The sequence below is a fragment of the Anoplophora glabripennis genome, unplaced genomic scaffold (assembly GCF_000390285.2).
Source record: "Anoplophora glabripennis isolate ALB-LARVAE unplaced genomic scaffold, Agla_2.0 scaffold111, whole genome shotgun sequence".
Lineage (NCBI taxonomy): Eukaryota > Metazoa > Arthropoda > Insecta > Coleoptera > Cerambycidae > Anoplophora > Anoplophora glabripennis.
The window spans coordinates 323,268-341,188 of NW_019416273.1; the positions used below are offsets into that span (position 1 = coordinate 323,268).

The 17,921-nt window shown below is 33.7% G+C and overlaps 2 protein-coding genes across 2 annotated transcripts in view; one reads left to right on the forward strand and one right to left on the reverse strand.

The window, feature by feature from the left end:
* Positions 1-89: 89 nt before the first annotated feature.
* On the reverse strand, positions 90-9,343 carry LOC108903942 (HEAT repeat-containing protein 6). The gene is made up of 16 exons (XM_018706295.1): positions 9,182-9,343; positions 8,881-9,129; positions 8,595-8,831; positions 8,319-8,534; positions 7,799-7,941; positions 7,599-7,740; positions 7,339-7,526; positions 7,056-7,279; positions 6,724-7,004; positions 3,906-4,149; positions 3,654-3,817; positions 3,451-3,573; positions 2,021-2,145; positions 1,205-1,529; positions 464-679; positions 90-395 (listed from the first exon to the last, which is right to left on the reverse strand). The coding sequence occupies exons 1-16, from the start codon at positions 9,341-9,343 to the stop codon at positions 138-140; spliced, it is 3,297 nt and encodes a 1,098-aa protein (XP_018561811.1). The 3' UTR covers positions 90-137.
* A 304-nt stretch (positions 9,344-9,647) lies between these two features.
* LOC108903923 (G protein-coupled receptor kinase 1) overlaps positions 9,648-17,921 on the forward strand; it is a 365,345-nt gene continuing 357,071 nt past the window's right edge. Inside the window, exon 1 of the mRNA XM_023457355.1 lies at positions 9,648-10,008. Coding sequence (XP_023313123.1) covers positions 9,896-10,008 — 113 coding nt within the window. The 5' untranslated portion in view covers positions 9,648-9,895. The remainder of the gene's footprint in view (positions 10,009-17,921) is intronic.

Genomic DNA, 17,921 nt, shown 5'->3' on the forward strand with positions numbered 1-17,921 from the left:
ACATATTGCCCGCTTTTTTGTCCCGTTTTTTTGTAATACACAGAAAACTGCTGATATATTTGAAATGAACACAAAACAAAACATCTCAGTTACTCGATAAAACGTATACTTCATAATAAAAAAGGATAAATCACAATTTAAAACTCTGGCACGAAAATATCCATTAAACGTTGTAAAACACATTTCTGCTTCGCGTTTAAATCGGTCTGCTTGTACAAAGTGGACAAAGTGTAAGAAGTGGAAAAAAGCGTCGTGGACCTTTCAGGAACCAGCCTCTCTAAAACCTTATGAGTATGCGATTTGAAAGTGTCGAAGTACAGCTCGATCGTGTCTTCCAGTTGCAGCAGATCATCTTTTTGGAGCAACGTGGTGAGATGACCTAATGCCAGACAGATCTGAAACGGAAATTTCGATACAATCGAACTAATCTCCATTTACGATTGCGAGTAAGATCAAACCTTACCTGTTCAACGAGGTGATCTCTGTGTTTGTATTCACTGAAATCTTCCATGTTGTGTGAATTCTCCAATGCTCTAAGAAGAGACACCCATACGGATAGGAAGAACTGACCGTAGTGTTCTCGCTCTGTAGGACACGACAAAGCAACGGCCGCGTTTATCCTTACTTTGAAGTTGCGAAAACCCATGACCAGCTCCATCAAGGAATTAAAGGCGGACGCCTGAAATCAGGAAAATGATATTTTTCATGAAATATCGTACAGGGTGGTCCGAAATTATCTTCCGATATTTAAAAGGATGATATTTTTTGCAAACGGAAAACAATTGAGCATCATTTAAACAAAGTGATTATTTGTTTAATGACGCAAAAGTTATATTTTGAATTTCATTGCTACTCAATACCTACCAACACAAAGCATTACTTTGTACCTACTCGAATACTGATGAGAACTAAAAAACTCAAAACCGGTATATGTCTGGTGACCATTGACCATTGACGAATGGTTTTAGCCGTTTATTAGATACTGTGAGTTTAATTCAATGCTGGTTGGGCTGGAACCCACGGAATAGTTGTTTCCTACAATATTATTAGTTAAAAAGATGTTGTTTTGAGATAATTTGAAATGAATGGAATTGTTCTTTGATTTTCTTGTTTCTGTTTGTTTCTGTTGTTTATAAGTAATTTTGTACTATCCAAGCACGGGACGATAGAACTACTATTTTTTTCAGTGGAATTCATATCTTACCTGCCAATTACGAGACAAAATGACGGCATCCTGGTACAACGCAGGATTTTTCATGGCGTTTCCTAAGGCGTAGCAGGCGTTCCATCGCACCTTCATATTAGACCCCGTCGTACTCGTCTTCACCAAAGTGGCGAAAGCTTGCTCGGTGACTTCAGCAAACTCAACTTTTTTTATCAATTCCAAAGTGATCAGTTGCAACAAATTCCCTATGGCGCGTACGGTGTTCATTTTTATTTTATCGTTGTCGGACGCTCCGCTGATGCTGGCTTGAAGCAACTTCAGTACAAAGTTTTCGGGTAGGTCTTCGGTGTTTTCCCCAGATTTGCTACGACAGAATTTTTAATCTAAACAAATAGTTTGTTTGGCTGGAGTCTTACAAAATTGTAAGTAACGTTTTTTCCAAACATGGGGCTTTCTAGGAGTGCAAAATTTATTTTTTTAACGTCACTAAGCAGTTTTGTGAGCTCCTTTTTTAAGATTGCTTTTATGTTTTCGCATTTATTTTACCGATTTTTGGTGTCTTTACAATATAGCTTATTTTGTTAGGTTGTATTTTGTTGTGAATAAAAATATTTTCCGATGTTTTGACATACATAACTATAAGTTAAAATTAGTTAGTTTTCGGAAAATCCAGACAATAATTTTATACATTAAATTAAATTATATGAACATGAAATATCAAAACTTTCAAAGTTCTCTAACGAACAACTTACTCATGTCTACATACAATTCTATAATTCCAAGCAAACAAATTGCCTGAAATACAATTAATTGTAATTTTCATGTGGAAAAATGGGTATTGTAATGGACGATTACCTGTTCAAAACTAAAGCGTCACTTAGATTTCCCAGGGACCAAGAAGCTTTTACTCTAACCATCAGATTTTCGTCTTTCAATGTACGATAAATTGCTTCTGCTGTATCGACTACAAACCCAGGGTCCTAAAATCGTGCAGATTTATTATTTCACAAATTCAGACATGATTGCAAATATTTATGAATCAATATCGATTTTATTTTTAAATTCATCCGTTCTCACATACTTGGAAGGTAAACAAAACCAGAGTTCGGGAGGTTCAGGCTTTTGAGAGGGCTCTATAGCAAATAGCCTACCAGTAATACATTTTTATAGAATTTATTACAGTTTATTTAAATATGAATTAATGCACAAGTAACAGATTTTCCTCCATTCTAACGCAGATTTTCTATAAAATGGAGTTGGTTTGAAACTCAAATTACTTTTTGTTATAAAGAAATTTGTAATTAGCATTGTAAATTACAAATTTCTTTACACCAAAAAGTAATTGCAATTTCAAACTAAGTCCATTTTATAGAAAATCTGCATTAAAATGGGGGAAAGTTTGTTATTTGTGCATTAATTCATATTTAGACAAACTGTGTAATAAAATCTATAAAAATGTATTGCTGTTTGGCTATTTGGTATAGAGCCCTCTTAACAGAGTCGTACATGGCTTTTCTCAGTTTCCATTTAAGTTTTCTGTTAGACTTTGTTCCGGCTGATCGATGCTTTTATTTTATTTGCCTGAATAAATCGCTGCAAACTAGTTAGCGTTTGTATTTAAATATTTATATAAATATACTGGAGTCATGTCTGAACTCTAAATTTTGTAAGGTATTTTCACTTTTAAATATTTTCTATAAATAATGTTAAGGGCCATGTATTACCAAACTCTACGATCTTGGATGGAAGGGCACGTTTACATATTTGTCTCGATTTGTTATTTCTACGGTCGGTGTTTCTCTTTTAAGTGCTTTTAAGTGTTTTAACTAATATTTTTAGTGAACTGTGATGTGATGAAGTGAAGTATGGTGGTTTAAACAAACAATGAAATGGTAGATATTTCGAAAGTATATTTTCTGTGCAATGAAAGTGCATCTGCGGCAAAAATTGTATACATGTAAGTCAATAAATACAATAATAACCGAGGGATAGGCCTTCTGGTAAATGGCGCACATCTAAGAAAATAATGTCTTAAAGGAACAGTTGGAAATTTACAAGGAATGTTAACAAAATGCAGTTATAGCATCTCAGTCGATGCAGAAAGACTTCCATTAAGAAATCACTTAACACCGCGAATTTGTATAAATAATTAAGTTCAAAGATGTGATACAGGGTGTTTAAAAGAGAAGCGGAATGACACCATTTGCACCAATGATTTAATTGACATACCCATGTCAAAAATGTCTTAAAATGAGTTTATAATCAAATTTAACATTTCAACTTACTTCTCTAAGAGACGGATACAGCACACATATGGCAAGAGCTCTGACAGCGGCGCCTTTAACGCTGTTTTCCTCGTCTCTCGTACACGAAAATAACAAAGTTACACACAAAATCTGTTTATCTCTCTAAAAGAGAAAATTATCTTGAAAATACAAGTTTTTTCAATTAAAAGATACAAGTTGGATAAAAATATGAGTGCACTTACCGGTAGTTGCTCAAATATTTGGGCCCCCACGCTTCCTAGACAATCGCAACCCACCGCTCTCAAAATGGCGTGTTGTTCGCTTTGCAGGAGTTCGATTAGTGACCCGTTCAGCAACGTTTGCCAAAACTGTAGGCACTGTTCTATGGAAACCACATCCTTGGTATCTAAAATATAATGTTAATGTTAAATATTGCTCGATTGCAAACTCCAAAATTTATTTGAAAGAAATTTTATTAGAATCATTAGACATACCTTCGCTGCTGATGTACCTGTTCATCGCCTGCCCTAAAAAGTCCACCGCCCGTCCCGCGTGCAGTCTCAGATCCGTGTATCTGTCAGAGAGCGATATATCTAGAGCTCGGACAATGTGGGTGATATGTGGCGCCATCAGCACGTCAAAATAATTTCGGCTCATGGCGGACAGTACTTGTAGAGATTCTAGTTTTACTGGTGCCGGTATTATTACGTTCTTCTGTTCGGTACACATCGGCAAGGTCTGAAAGATGTTTGTCGGTCAGAAAAACAAAGAAGTGGCTAGGAAAATCAGTTAAAAACTTTGCGCAGGCTGAATATGCTTTGTTTTCAAGATATGAGATATGAGGCTTAAATTTAAAAAAAAATGTTTTTTTTTTAATTGTCAAGAAAATGGACCGAGACTATGCAATACCCTTAAATAATCTTTGTTACTCTCTCGTTTTTAGTGTTAAAAAGGGTAACAGGGATTTTTGGGGATTATCGCCATCTAGTGATCTTATTTCTAAGTTGGACTGGAATATACAAGGAGTAACTCTGATTGAGATTAACATTTATAAGAAGGCCACCTTTGACCTTTAGAAACATATGTCGCGAGTTTGTTTTCTCAAGTTCTGTCACAAAAAGTGACTTTTTTTATAGACTAATGTAAGTTCAACTAACTGTGTGCGATATCCGTGAGCACATATCCATTTTGTAAGTATGGCCATGCATTGTTGTCAAATCTCATCTTTCTTAATTCAAAAACATGTTTTATGACACAAAAAACATACTGAATTAAGTAACTTTATTAGTGTTAAACAAACATTTTTAAATAATTACTTTATATCAAAGACTTAAAAATTTCTTGGAAACTTGGTTCTTCACAGATAAAAATAAAATCCACGTTTCCTTGGACGTTTTGCTATCGATGAAGAGTTTTATCAATATTTATTTTTTCATATTAATTTAAATTACAGACATTATCCCAGACAATAAAAAAACACTTCACAAATGAAAATTAATTAGCAACAGGTAGAATTAACAAAAATTAATGTCAGCATATAAGTTTTTTTTCATTTTGTCATGAAATAATAAACTCTGTTTTATTATTCTTCAATTACGACAACTGTTAATAAAACAAAATATTGCCCTATACAAATTCTATTTCGATTCAAGTAAAAACTAATACTCGCGGAATTCTGTGTTACAAATACCTCTTTGCAAACTAATAAACTGAAATCTAAAATAAACGCAATAAAATGAAGCGGTGACATATTCGGACATTCTCATTTTACAGAATTTACGTTGGTTATTTTTTTTTGTCATCCTAATGCTCTGTTGTCATATCACATCAGGTGGACTGGTATAATGTAGTTCACTTACACCTCTTACACACGGGCTTTTTTTTGCGGGTCCGTAGCCGACCGTCAGACCTGACAGCGACGTTTGTGTGTAAAGATATATTTAACTGTGTAATTAAAAATTTTAGTCGTTGTTTTGCCGATCGTTTTAAATACCGATCGGCAAAATACCGTCCGTGTATAAGAGCCCTTAAACTACGCACATACAGGGTATTAGAAGTTTGACTGCTTTAATTTTAACAGACGAGAGAATACATTAAAATAAACAAAAAAACCTTATATGACATGGGTCCTAAACTCAACCATTTTCAAGAAAAAAATGATCAAATTCTTCAACTTGATGTACAAAAGTTGGATTAATTAAGTAAGGAATATTGATATAATTGCGTGCATAGAATACCATAAAATACAATGTTTATAATTTTTTTTAACTTCTTTATGCTTAATTCTAAAAAATAATTAGCGTTGTAATAAATTTAAAATTCGATAAAATTCATATTGAGCATTGTGACAAAGGCGCGGCGGATAATACGAGGTACTAAGCTGTTCAACAATACGCAATTCAGTGGTATCTGGAATTGGACTGGGTCTGAGTGTTTTTTGCGTACCACTATTTCCTTTTCTTGAGGTGTTTTCCAGCGAGTGCGTGAAAATTGGATTCAAAGGTGTCGTGCGTGCGTCAAAAATGGTGGTGGGCATTTTGATATGTTGTAGTTCGATTTGTACTTGTGTGTTCAAAAATTACTGAATTTTGCTTTTGGTAAGTACCTAAATGATTTTTAATACGTATGATTATTTGGATGACGTGAATCTTTGGGTACTTTAATTACATATTTTTCAAATATATAATTTGATTAAAAGTTAAATTCCTGTTTTAAGAGATTCATGATTACTAAAATTCGAGCTAAAATCACAACACAACAGTATCTTCGTACTACAAAATCAATAAATTTTATTTTATTTATTTAAAAACTAGAAAACAATTATCTTGATATTTACTAAATCGTCCCTATTATCACGTAGAGGCGTATGTGTATATCCATTTCTTGGATTATACGCCCCTACGTGATAAGAGGGACGAAATATTTCATAATAATATTTGATTACATTTTTGCCGTAGGACCAATTAATTTGCCACGTGCACACGTGGCGCTGTTGTCACATTGTAATGAAACTCCCCAATATTAATATTCGCTGTACTTTGAAAACTGTTAATCTTACGCCCCTGTAATATACAACTTTTTGTTTATTTATAATTACTCTATCTCATGCTGAAGTAATGGCAGTCAAACTTCTTACACCTTATATATTCAGAGAACTGCCCAGTGACGGCGTAGACAACACTTTCAAACATGAATCAATCAACTATCTACTTGACTAAAAAAATATTTTAACTATACTCTTGCAATTAACAAAAGAAAAATTAAGCTCGGTAATATTTGTTTTTAATAAAACTAATTCTATTTACAACATACCTGGAAATTTACGCCCAAATTATTCAAACACCTTTTAAGCAGCCAGGGAATGGTATCGTTATTAACGCATTCCTCTTCTTCGGGATCGGAAAATTCAGCAAAGTCAAAGGTATCCCCTACCGAATTTTCGGTTTCTTTTTCTTTGTCTTTCCGTTTATTTTCCGAGAAACTCCCCGGAACTTTTTTCAGTCTTAACATCGCATCTTTAGTCTCCAGTATCGCCGGCTCCGAGGCGAGAATGCACCCGAGAACAATCAGAGCAGTCACTTGAACGGATGCATCTGAAATTATATAGTGACATCCACGTCTAAATTAATTATTATTTTTCAAACCTTTGTAATAAACAAAACTCTTGACGTTTCGGATGACTTTAGTGATAACGCCTTGGGACATCCTGTGATAAGGAGTGGCCTGTACTAGAGCAGCGAAACACTTCAGAACTTGCGTTAGAACAGGGATCGACATCTCGTTCAATGCCAGGCTAAGTCCTTTGTGGAGTTCCTTCAACATGAAGCCCAGTATAACGGAGAACGGAGTGAACGATGTGGATTTTTCACTAAATTGACGAAAACAATTAAAATTTTGTTCCAGTTTTCAATGAAATTTTAGTATTACCACGATTCCGCTTGTGACAGATATAATTTCGAGCTGGTCAGAAGCAGTAACAGAACGTTTAGCGCAGCCATTCTACCCCTGGGTGACGGATCTTTCAAAATACACGTTACTAAATTGTGCTGTCCGCATATCGTTCCTTCTGGAATGAAACTCGTCCAGTACGAAAATATCATTGCCTTGTCGCTTTGCTAAAATCAAAAAGTAGTTCCGAATTAAGACAAATTCATGATGATTTCTTTGACATTTTCATTTTTTTGTACCTTAACAACGTCGTAGAACAAATATAAAGCGGCCTGTCGTATTTTGCTATGAACGTGACCAACTTTTGCGGTCCTTCCCGCTTCACTATCGGAAAAGTCCGAATCGCTTGTTTTTATCCTACTACTTGAGTCCACTGGGCAACTAAAATGAAGATGCAAGTAAAATATTACAAATCATTTACGATCTAAAATTGTTTTACTTCGTGCCACCGTCAGAATTGTATTCTAACGAGGTAGTAGCAGGTGTGTATCCCGTCGTTTTGTTCTCGAAAACCAATTCCTCTGTATTTCGAGTTTGTTTTTTGTTAGCACCAGATGATCTGTGTTTTCTCTGCTTTGTAAGCTGTAAAATTAATAATACTGCCTTTAATGTTGATATACATGCCCAAAAACACCAGCTACCGATGTTATGCCCAAAAGTTTCTAAGTGAAGTAAGTCTCTAAATGGCATTTTTTGAACGGCAGATTTTCAATTTCGTAAAAAAGATATAATGAAAAATCATTAAGGCTCAACCACTTTCAAGGGTCGCTGATGATTAAAAATATCAATGAAGGAAAGCCTATGATAAAATAAAGCAACACTTCAAATTGCATTCTTTTATGTTTCTCCAACTGTGGTAAATTAAAAAAACTTAACTCCTACAGCAGACATTTTTGGAAATAAGTTTACTTAGAAGAAAGAAATACCCTGTACAATTATAAATATTATTATTTTCTTACCTTTCCTCCTTTTTTTTCTCTAAGAACATTGTTAGGTACCTCCGGTACACTTAATGTAGAGGGTAGTATTTTTTGTGGCACTATATAATCAACGCCTCTGATACCATATAACATGTACGTTTTTATAACTCCTAGTAAGGCACCTAATTGCTGCGTTAGATAAACTGGATCTTGAATTATTACATTTTGAAGTCCACTTAGACAAACTTTTAATACCTACAAATCATGTAGATAATCCTTTTTTTTAAATTACATCTATAAAAATTAATTACTTACTCTGCTGTATATTACGTCATCGAAAGCAATAGGCTTTTTACTTAAATAATACATAAACATCTTAGCGCATAAATCGAAATGAACAGAAAAATCATCATTATTTTTTGACTTGTAATCGCTAGGCACAGCAGTACAAGCTTCCAAACACTGTAAACATAATAATAAAGTTTCCAATGAACATTCTTCTTTCCTGTTCTGTATGAGTAAACATATATCCTTTGTAACACAGTTGGTATGCTAAAATATTATTCGTTAATTTTGTCCCTCGAATCGTAATCGTACTTACTGAACTTATGTTATTAACATTAGTTCTTAGCAATGCTTCTAGTGCTTGTAAAATATCCAAAATCACAACATCATCCTTTATTTTAAGGCTTTTCAAACACCACTGCACAGAAATGGTCAACGTCCTACCTTCCACGATAACATTTTGTCGATTGACAAGATTGCACAACAATTGACTACATTTCCTAATTAAAACTTTGTCATCGGTAGGTATAAAACTGCAGCATTGGTTGACTAATAAAACAGCTTTCTAAAAAAGATGTTTTGTTAAAAAATGAGGTTATAACCTTGATATTACTTACAGTAGGACTTGTTACCACGGTATAACGGTAGTTAATGGAATTTAACTCGTCTAGAGTTTTACTGAGTATATTCCAATCGCCTTCTGTACGTCCGAATAGTAAATTTCCAATTTTTGAAGACAGATTGCTAAAAATTTCGGTGCTGTCAACACTTACAGCCATTTTTAATTTTGACACTTTGTGAACAAAGATGACCAATCGTATAGAAAAAAATATATTACTTTATTTTTAGTCTTGTTATTTTATTTAAACGAATTTTGCGGTAATATTACATGCAATAATGTAGTTTATAAATTTCTGAGAGAACTTGTTGCATTTTGTGGATATTCGGGGCAAAGCTGTATATATCTTTGTGCGGTATATTTCATGTGGTAAAGTTGGTGTTGTAGTAATCAGCTGTCTGCGATAAACAGCTGTTTTCCGAGTATTGTCGATCTGCGCCGTAGGAATCCGCGAGTTCTCCACGAAAATCAGTCGGTGTTGAATTTTCGTAAGTTGTGTGTCGAATGTACGTCAAATTTCTTCATGATCCAGGGTCGGAACTTTAAAAATTTGAAAGTGACAGATTCCCCGTTGACTCTCACATCATTATTATGTAATTTCATGGTTGCCTTGTTGTTATAATGACCGGTAGACGTGCGTGATTAGTGGTGGTGTAGTGTAGGGTGTAAAAATAATGTATATTTGAGCTGAAAAGTGAAGTGAAACTGCAAAATGGCGGACCTGGAAGCTGTATTAGCTGATGTCAGCTATCTTATGGCAATGGAAAAAAGCAAATGCACCCCAGCTGCGAGGGCCAGTAAAAAAATTGTGTTACCCGATCCTAGGTAAGTTGCTAGGTCAGTCACCCTGTGAATGACAGATCATAGTAGACTGGAAACAACTACACCTACTACGATTAAAGTGCTAACTGGGTCTAATTTATTTCTAATTTGTTTGTTTGATTTTCGTGTTTTTGTTATTGTTTGAATGACGGCCCATTTTTCGCTTCTTTAATCGCTAGTAGGATTCATCTGTATTGGATTACATGGATTAATTTATTAACAGATAATAAAAATCTTGATATATTATAGAAAAAATAACAGTGCTTGTTTTTCTAAACGGAAGGATCACCGAATGCAAAAGATGTATCTATTTCTATTTCATTTAACAAGCCTTTCAAGATATCATTTTTCACGTTTTCGCTTTAGTCATTCATAACTTGACTATTATTAATAAAATAAATAAAACGTAAATTGTGAGTAAACTTTCTTCGAATTTAACGACTAAACGATACTTGTTTTTAAGGGATCGTCAATTTACTACCAACAGTTGGAATTTGACATAGTTTTTTTGAAACGTTGCGATTTATACATATACGTACTTGAAATTGCAACACCCTGAATTTGAATATAGAGGGATTGTTAAACAAACATATTTTTGATTCCCACATACCTAGGTAAAGTGTATTTTTAATTATTATAGGTACGTAAAATACTTACATGGATAAACTTTCTGGCATTTCTCAGATAAACTTACTGTGTTTGTGATAGAACTTGAGCTTGTATATATCATCTACATATTTTGTGTGTCCTTTACCCTGATTAAGACATTTTATCTCACTTTATCACGACTTATACCTTATTTCCTGTGCGGTTATTGATGTTATCCTCCACCAAAACCGCATGTATCGATTATCTAATCAACTAAGGGAAAGCAACACTAATTTCTGAAAAAAATCGGGCAATAACATCGACACCGACGCCTTATTATTACATTTTTCTTTAGTCAAAATTTATTTCGGTGCTTGAATTGGTTATTGGGGTATTTTATCGTAGTTTTGGAGCAAGATTTCTTGTAGACTTACAGAATTCCTCAAAGTCTTAGGTGTGAGATCGATATACCTACAACCCGAAAGGGGTATACCTACCTATGGAAGCGACTTCCGGTTAATAGGCCAAGAAAGTCTGTTAATGATTTTTATGGGGATTGTCCGTTATACCTACTTGTTATTAGGTAGGTCTCGGTACCTATGTACATAACAAAAGTAATTAGGTTTTTCTTTTAGATTATATGGTTCGTAGGATTTGTAGCGGTGGAGCCAACCCTGACTTTTTAGCGAAAATTAAAAACATAACCTCACACCTTACGTCGATCGCGATGCAAGGCATATGCGATGTTCACTTTCACACCAATTCAGGCAACACCCCTAAAAACAAATGCAAATGCTATCTGCCAGACAATAATCACTAATACATGACTAATACATTCGATAAGCGTGGGTTTTGTAGTTAGCGAATTTACGATACAATTTTGTGTGTTTGTGTGTGTGTGTGACCAGAATCCACTTAAAAACTGGTAGGCCAAAATCACGAATTCTATTTATTTATAGTGTAAGTTTATTATATGACTTTTTACTTATATGTTTGTATCATATCCATTTAGGTTTTCCTGGGATATTTTGTTTATACTCGAATTATCTGTCACTTTTATTTTGTACAAAGCATCTTTCAGTTTAGTTAGACTCTCGATTTCGAATATTTTTCATGATGTTTTCATTCCATCCTAAAATTACGTTTTAATAATTTTAAATGAATTTCAAGTGCTATCACCACATTTTATAGAGTGTTTAAAATAGAACGTTTCTTACTCTTACAATAAGTTTTGGAGTGACTGAGTCAGATACTTACTGTTACATTTTATTATTTTTTTTCTTTAAACATACGTTTAATATCCATCACTATTTGTTTTATTTGCGTTGTATATTTTATTAAGTGCTTAGTAATAATATTAATGATAAAATATACCTTCCTTCCATCTGAATATATAAAATACACTTCCCTCGTATCATATTCCTGTTCATTAGGAAATTGCCCTGAGAACTAACTCAATTAAAATAGTTATGTTCCAACAGTTAGCAGAAGTTTTAATTACATTCTCATACCATCCACCACATTTCAAAGTTCTTGTTAGATTTTATCGCAAATGTACAATTTTCAAGACGTTTATTTTGTGGGTAATTAAAGTTTGTTTAGAACATCATTACTCAAAGCTAATGAAACGCTTTTGTAAATGGGGAGGAGTTTCTATGTTACCGAAGCATACTCATGCAAAACTCGAAAAAATCTTCGGTGTGTTGACCTCTTGATATCTAATATTTTTATTTAAATATTATCTATGTACTTATACAGCGGTTCTTAACTTTTTGTTTACCGCGGACTCCCTACCTACCTATCCTTCGTCCTGGAAAATTTTTCAGGTTGAAGAGAGTGCATTTTCTTAATTAGTTGTTATTAGTGATTAAATGTTCCTAAAAACTTCGCGTACCCCTTGGGAAGAGATGGCAGACCCCCTTGGACAACAGGTTAAGAACCACTGATTTATAGGATAAGAAATATTCGTTCCTGGAACATTATTTAAATATAATACGCTCATAAATAATAAAAAGAACAAGGCGATAAATTACGAACAGTGTAAGTACTATTTTATTGCTATTTTACTTGCTGGTTATAAATTTATGTTAGATGTTTCAACAATTTCGTAATAAATTCAGGATTGCGGTATTTCAGCGCATTACAGTATATAAAGTTGAGACATTAAATTTATCGCGTCTTCTAATATTTTTTGCCAAGTAAGCTTTCTATTATTTCATTACTTAAGGTAGACAATTACAAGAGGGAACGCAAAAAGGATGTGCTCACTTTGATGTGCACATCTGGATGTACGGGGTGTTTTCTAAATCCAGACGTAACTTTAGCGAAAAGTTACAGCCACTGGTTTTGAGATACAGGAACATTTTTCTTAGTGTGCTTCTGAGACCTTAATCAATGTTTATAAGTCGCTAAAAGTTTACGTGTAAGCCCGGAAAGGCTATATCGAGGCTATTATGGGCGGTAGAAGGATTATGACGAATGGTTTTATTTGACAGGATACTTAATTGGATTGGCCGATTAATGTCTGGATCCCGAGAATAGATTAATATTTCTTGCGATACGCAACAGCGGAATGATTTTTTTATGGAAATATAACATTTATGTTATATAAATACTTGTCGCTAACACGAGATTTTTTTAGTAGTTAAGGGAATTAATTTACTAAAACATTTTTCATGTTAAATTCGTGAAATATAATAATGGTCCTTTATAGTGTAATACATAAAATATACCCAAAATATTTAAAAAATTATACTATACGATAAAATTTTACTTGCAAATGTCATTTGCCACGTGACAGTGGCAATTTTAAAGATCATACATGTGTTGCTGTATGAAAATGAATAAAAAATAATAATTTGCTGTTTTATAGTAGGTACATTTAGAATTAAATTAAATTAAATATAAAATTATAATTCAGTACAAAAAATTGCACTTCCAACTTGAGTACAGTCCATTCGATATTTATTGAGATAGAAGTCCAAGAAGACCCCTGCGTTAGTTTCATGAAATTAACCGCATTCGACACCGGAGGTAAAAAGACATTGTAGTTCCGAAGGCGTGTTTCCTTGTAAGTGTATCGTTCATCTTCATTATAGTTTCTTATTAAAATAAATCAATGGAGGTGAAAATAAAAGAAAGGAATTTAATTCCCAGTTGAAGAGTATCGTGTTTATATTTTAATATTCTGAAAATAACGGGGAAAATATCAAGGCATGCCGCTGCCGCTGTAAATTGTTACAGTAGTTCCAATAACAGAACTTTATGGGCTTATTCTTTTCTTGGATTTCTCTCTCAACAAATATCGTACGGACTGTACTTTGATAAATTTTAATAAATGTGTCAACAACAGATCTTTTGGATACCTAGATTTGTGGTATCGAAGAACATTGTTTGACTTTGATAATATTTTTTTAGAAAACAATTTTTGAGTTTGATTTTTCTCGTAAAAATATACCAATTAATTAAATTTTTACTTATTGTCTTTACAGCTTTGTAAATATTTATTATTTCCAGTAGTTATACTAATAAATTTGTAGTTTGTAGACGACAATAGTAAAAACGACCAGATTCCATTTTTATGTCAACAGGAGATGGCGGAATATAATCCGTCAGCAATACACGGCACTTAAGCCGGCTTCATAGAATCACGACTGTCGCCAGCCACAGCAATTTTCACCAATCAACGAGCTGTACCTTTTCGTATCTCCCTCTTTACTGTCGCTGACTGGTATCTTGTGAAGTTTAAATTTTCTAACTCACTCGACACTCCCAATTTATATGAGGTTAGGTTTAACTGTTTTTGTTGTGTATGCATGGTGTTTGGAGAGACCTGACCATTTTTTGAAAATGAATAGTAATAAAGGTGAATGTGAAATTGTGTTTATTTTTTTTTCATTTAAACGCATTTCCTTTAGTTACTCCCAGCACCAAAGTTAATTCTTGTCTAAATAAACGTCGTATCCGAATACTACAATTTCGAAAAATGTATAATATGGATTACCTGTAATAAAAAAATCAATTTTATCCACACTCACCTAATAATCGGATTTTTATCCACAGATTTTGAACCATTTAAAATGATATAAAGTTTTTCAACGACACTTGAAAATAGAAGGGGAGGGGAGTGTCGCTAGCGACAGTTTTAGTTCTGTGAACCCGGCTTTAGTGTTCTATATTATTGGTTGTTCCAGGGTTGATAGTGCTATCCCTGGGACTTCCACTCGACACATGCTGTGGCATTACTTTAATATGTGTTTCGGTAACTTTAATTTTTTACATATTTCCATTAAAATTCATGAAAATGCCAAATTAAAGAGTCCAGTAAAAGTTATTAAACGTAAATTACCCGTCAGATTACGGCGTGTCCGGTGCTCATGTGCTGCCGTCGCCGTCGGCGAGCGGGAGCCGACTCGTGTCACCAGTCCCTGCCCTTTTACAAACAAAGACCCACTTAATTAAATTAAAAAATTAACAACCCAGATGGATAACGCTCGCCAATTTGTTTTGATACGGGAGCGCAACAATGTTTACACTGGAAATTAAGTAATTTCCTAGATGTGGGCGCGCCGAATACTCCCGCCCGCCGCCGCCGGCCTGTTGTTTGAAAAAATAATCACTGCACTAATTTTATAATTAGAAAAACGGGAATAACGCGTTCCCGGACGGGAACGGTGTTGGCTGGCCGATCGCGGGCAACTAGGTCGACACGGTCGAATAATATTTCTAATATGTACGTGTGTAGGTACATACATCCAGGATGTGCGGTAAATATATACCAATCTCTCGAGGATATAGAGGGTGTAACTTTGATCGAAGGTCATATTTATACGAGGCCTACCTTTGGTTTTTAGAAACACGTATCATAAGTTTGTTTTCTCAAATTCCATCTTAAAACCTGACATTTTTAACCTTTTTTTCAGTAATTTTCATACCCCGCCGCTGAACAAGCACCATCCGCTATGAAGTACCGCTCTTTGCGCGTTACTTTTATAGGTGGTGTTCGCGAATCGTTTTTCTTGTTTTTTTTTTTTTTTCATAATATCACAGTTTAATAATGAAAACACGTAAATTCACCGTATCATCACTAAAAACACAAATAAATAAGTATCTTTATATGGTCTTACTCTGCACAAACACCTTTTCGTAAACCAAAATAAAGCGATGATGTCGTACTTATTCTCTCTTCGCCGAATAAACTTGGCAGTTCGATTTTTACCCATTACCATCCCGTCATATCATACCAAGTTAACTGAACAGCGTAGGCTAAGCACGTTGGATCGGATTTTGCTTAAATTTAAGCTGTTCAGGGTTAATTTTGTTGCTGTCTTGTTTATTTTGGATTAATTTAATATTTATTTCTAGCACCGATTTTTTGCTAAATAATAAAAAAACAAAGTAAAATCATAATCATATTTTGTTTAGTATTTTATAATTTTTTGATATTACCTCTTTTAACTTTCCTAAGTGCGACAACTTAGAAAAGTAGTAACACATAATTGTAAAAATTTGAAGCTATATTAAAAAAATGTTTCATAATAGTATTTCGATTTATTTTTTTTATTATACCTATACCTATGTTTTTAAAACGGCAAATATAATTTTAAAACAAATTAGTTTTTATTTGCAAATCACGTATCTACTTACCACCATTAGTTAATATTTAATAAGTCATGTAAATTTTTATATTTTTTATAAAACAATGCTACATCCATATTGATATTAAGAAAATATGGCGACTTTAAAATAACACGTCGCTAAGTCATACAAAGGGAATATGTTTTACAAAATTATTTTCCATTGTCGTTCTCTTAACAGTGGAAATAACGAGGTAATAACTGGTAACGCTAATTGTGCACTGATACAACTTACGAGGCTAATATCTGGTTGATGATTTAGTGGAACTGAATTGTTGAAACTAAAATCTGAGTCTGCAGTGAAATTTTTGCAAAAAAATTTTAGAATTTATGGATTCCAACATTTTTGGAAATTTTTATTAGAAATTTTAATGAACTATATACAGGGTGTTTAGAAAAGTTGGTACGAAATTTAAGGAAGTGAAAAAGATTGGTCCTTCGGAGCACCGTTACTGAGATATGGTCCTTCAAAGGAGTCTTATAATTTGGATCAGTAAGGGTGCTCCGGAGCGATGTTTATAGGAACTTTTTTTTACTATTTTTGCCTCTACTTTCACCACTAAATTGTGTACCAACTTTTCCAAACACCCTGTATAATGGGTATCCCACGTAAACGAATTGTTTCATAACTCCTGTAATCTGTAATATTACCTATTGTAGTACTTACTATAGTGAGTAATACAGGGAAAATGTTTCAAATAAAAATTGCACCAAATCCATTTTTCAATTTTTATGATACTTTTTGCTTAAAATAAAATGTTTCTTCGCGCCGAGAAGTTTTCCGATTTATACTTTGAAATTCATTACAAACTTAGGCTCAAAAAATTTTTAAAAAATTTGGAATATCCTGTAATTTTTTGTTTGGCGCATTATAAAAACTATTACCTACATAATTCGTTTGGAAAATGTACTTTTCATTCTAAAAAGAATTCGACGTCTACTTACTACTGACTAAAAGTCCCAGGTGCCCCGTATTCCTCTTGGATAACGCGCCACTGTATTAGAAATTAAACGTAAAAAGTACATATTATGATTATCAAAGTGTTACAAAATCAGCATCGCAACATTCCTAGCGTAAACTTCGATTCCAACAAGAAAATTTTATTTTAACAGACCATTAACCAGGATTAACTGTTTTTTTTTTATATCCTCGCACCAGCCAATAATCTGGATAATGGTATTTACAGAAGGTTATTTTTTGCCGGCCATTCCATTAATTTATTATTCGTCTTTTACAATTCAACGGCCAAACAAAATCCTAGACGGCATAATATTTATGTACCTCGTAAAATGATGTACGACTTTCGGCAGAAGTAGCGCAGAGGTCCTTTGTTGGAGGCTATTAATTTCGGATTTAGTTCAAAATGTAAATCTGGAATAATTCATCATCCTCGCTTCACGGCTACGTCCACACTAGTCCTGAATTTATGGATTAGTTCTGGTAGAAGGGATATTTATTATCAGTATCGTTTAATAATTCGGAATGTCGTCAAAGTACCAGTACGTCTCCAACAAATAAGGCTTGAACATTTCATTCAGAAAATTGTTTATTTAAATACTGGGACATTGTTATATATATTAAAAGTACAATTATTCAAATTTGAAATGTTAACAACACGAACTTTATTCATTTCTGCTTGTTCTTCCTGAAAACTATTGAGATTCCCTATCTGCAATCCTGAATGATCTTGA

Bases quoted from the DNA above. Each gene is read 5' to 3' on its own strand.
- LOC108903942 (XM_018706295.1), bottom strand. From the start codon at position 9,343: ATGGCTGTAAGTGTTGACAGCACCGAAATTTTTAGCAATCTGTCTTCA. The intron at 8,832-8,880 runs GTAAGTACGATT...ATAATATTTTAG, and splicing joins ATGTTAATAACATAAGTTCA to CATACCAACTGTGTTACAAA. The intron at 7,741-7,798 runs GTAAAACAATTT...TCTTCATTTTAG, and splicing joins AATTCTGACGGTGGCACGAA to TTGCCCAGTGGACTCAAGTA.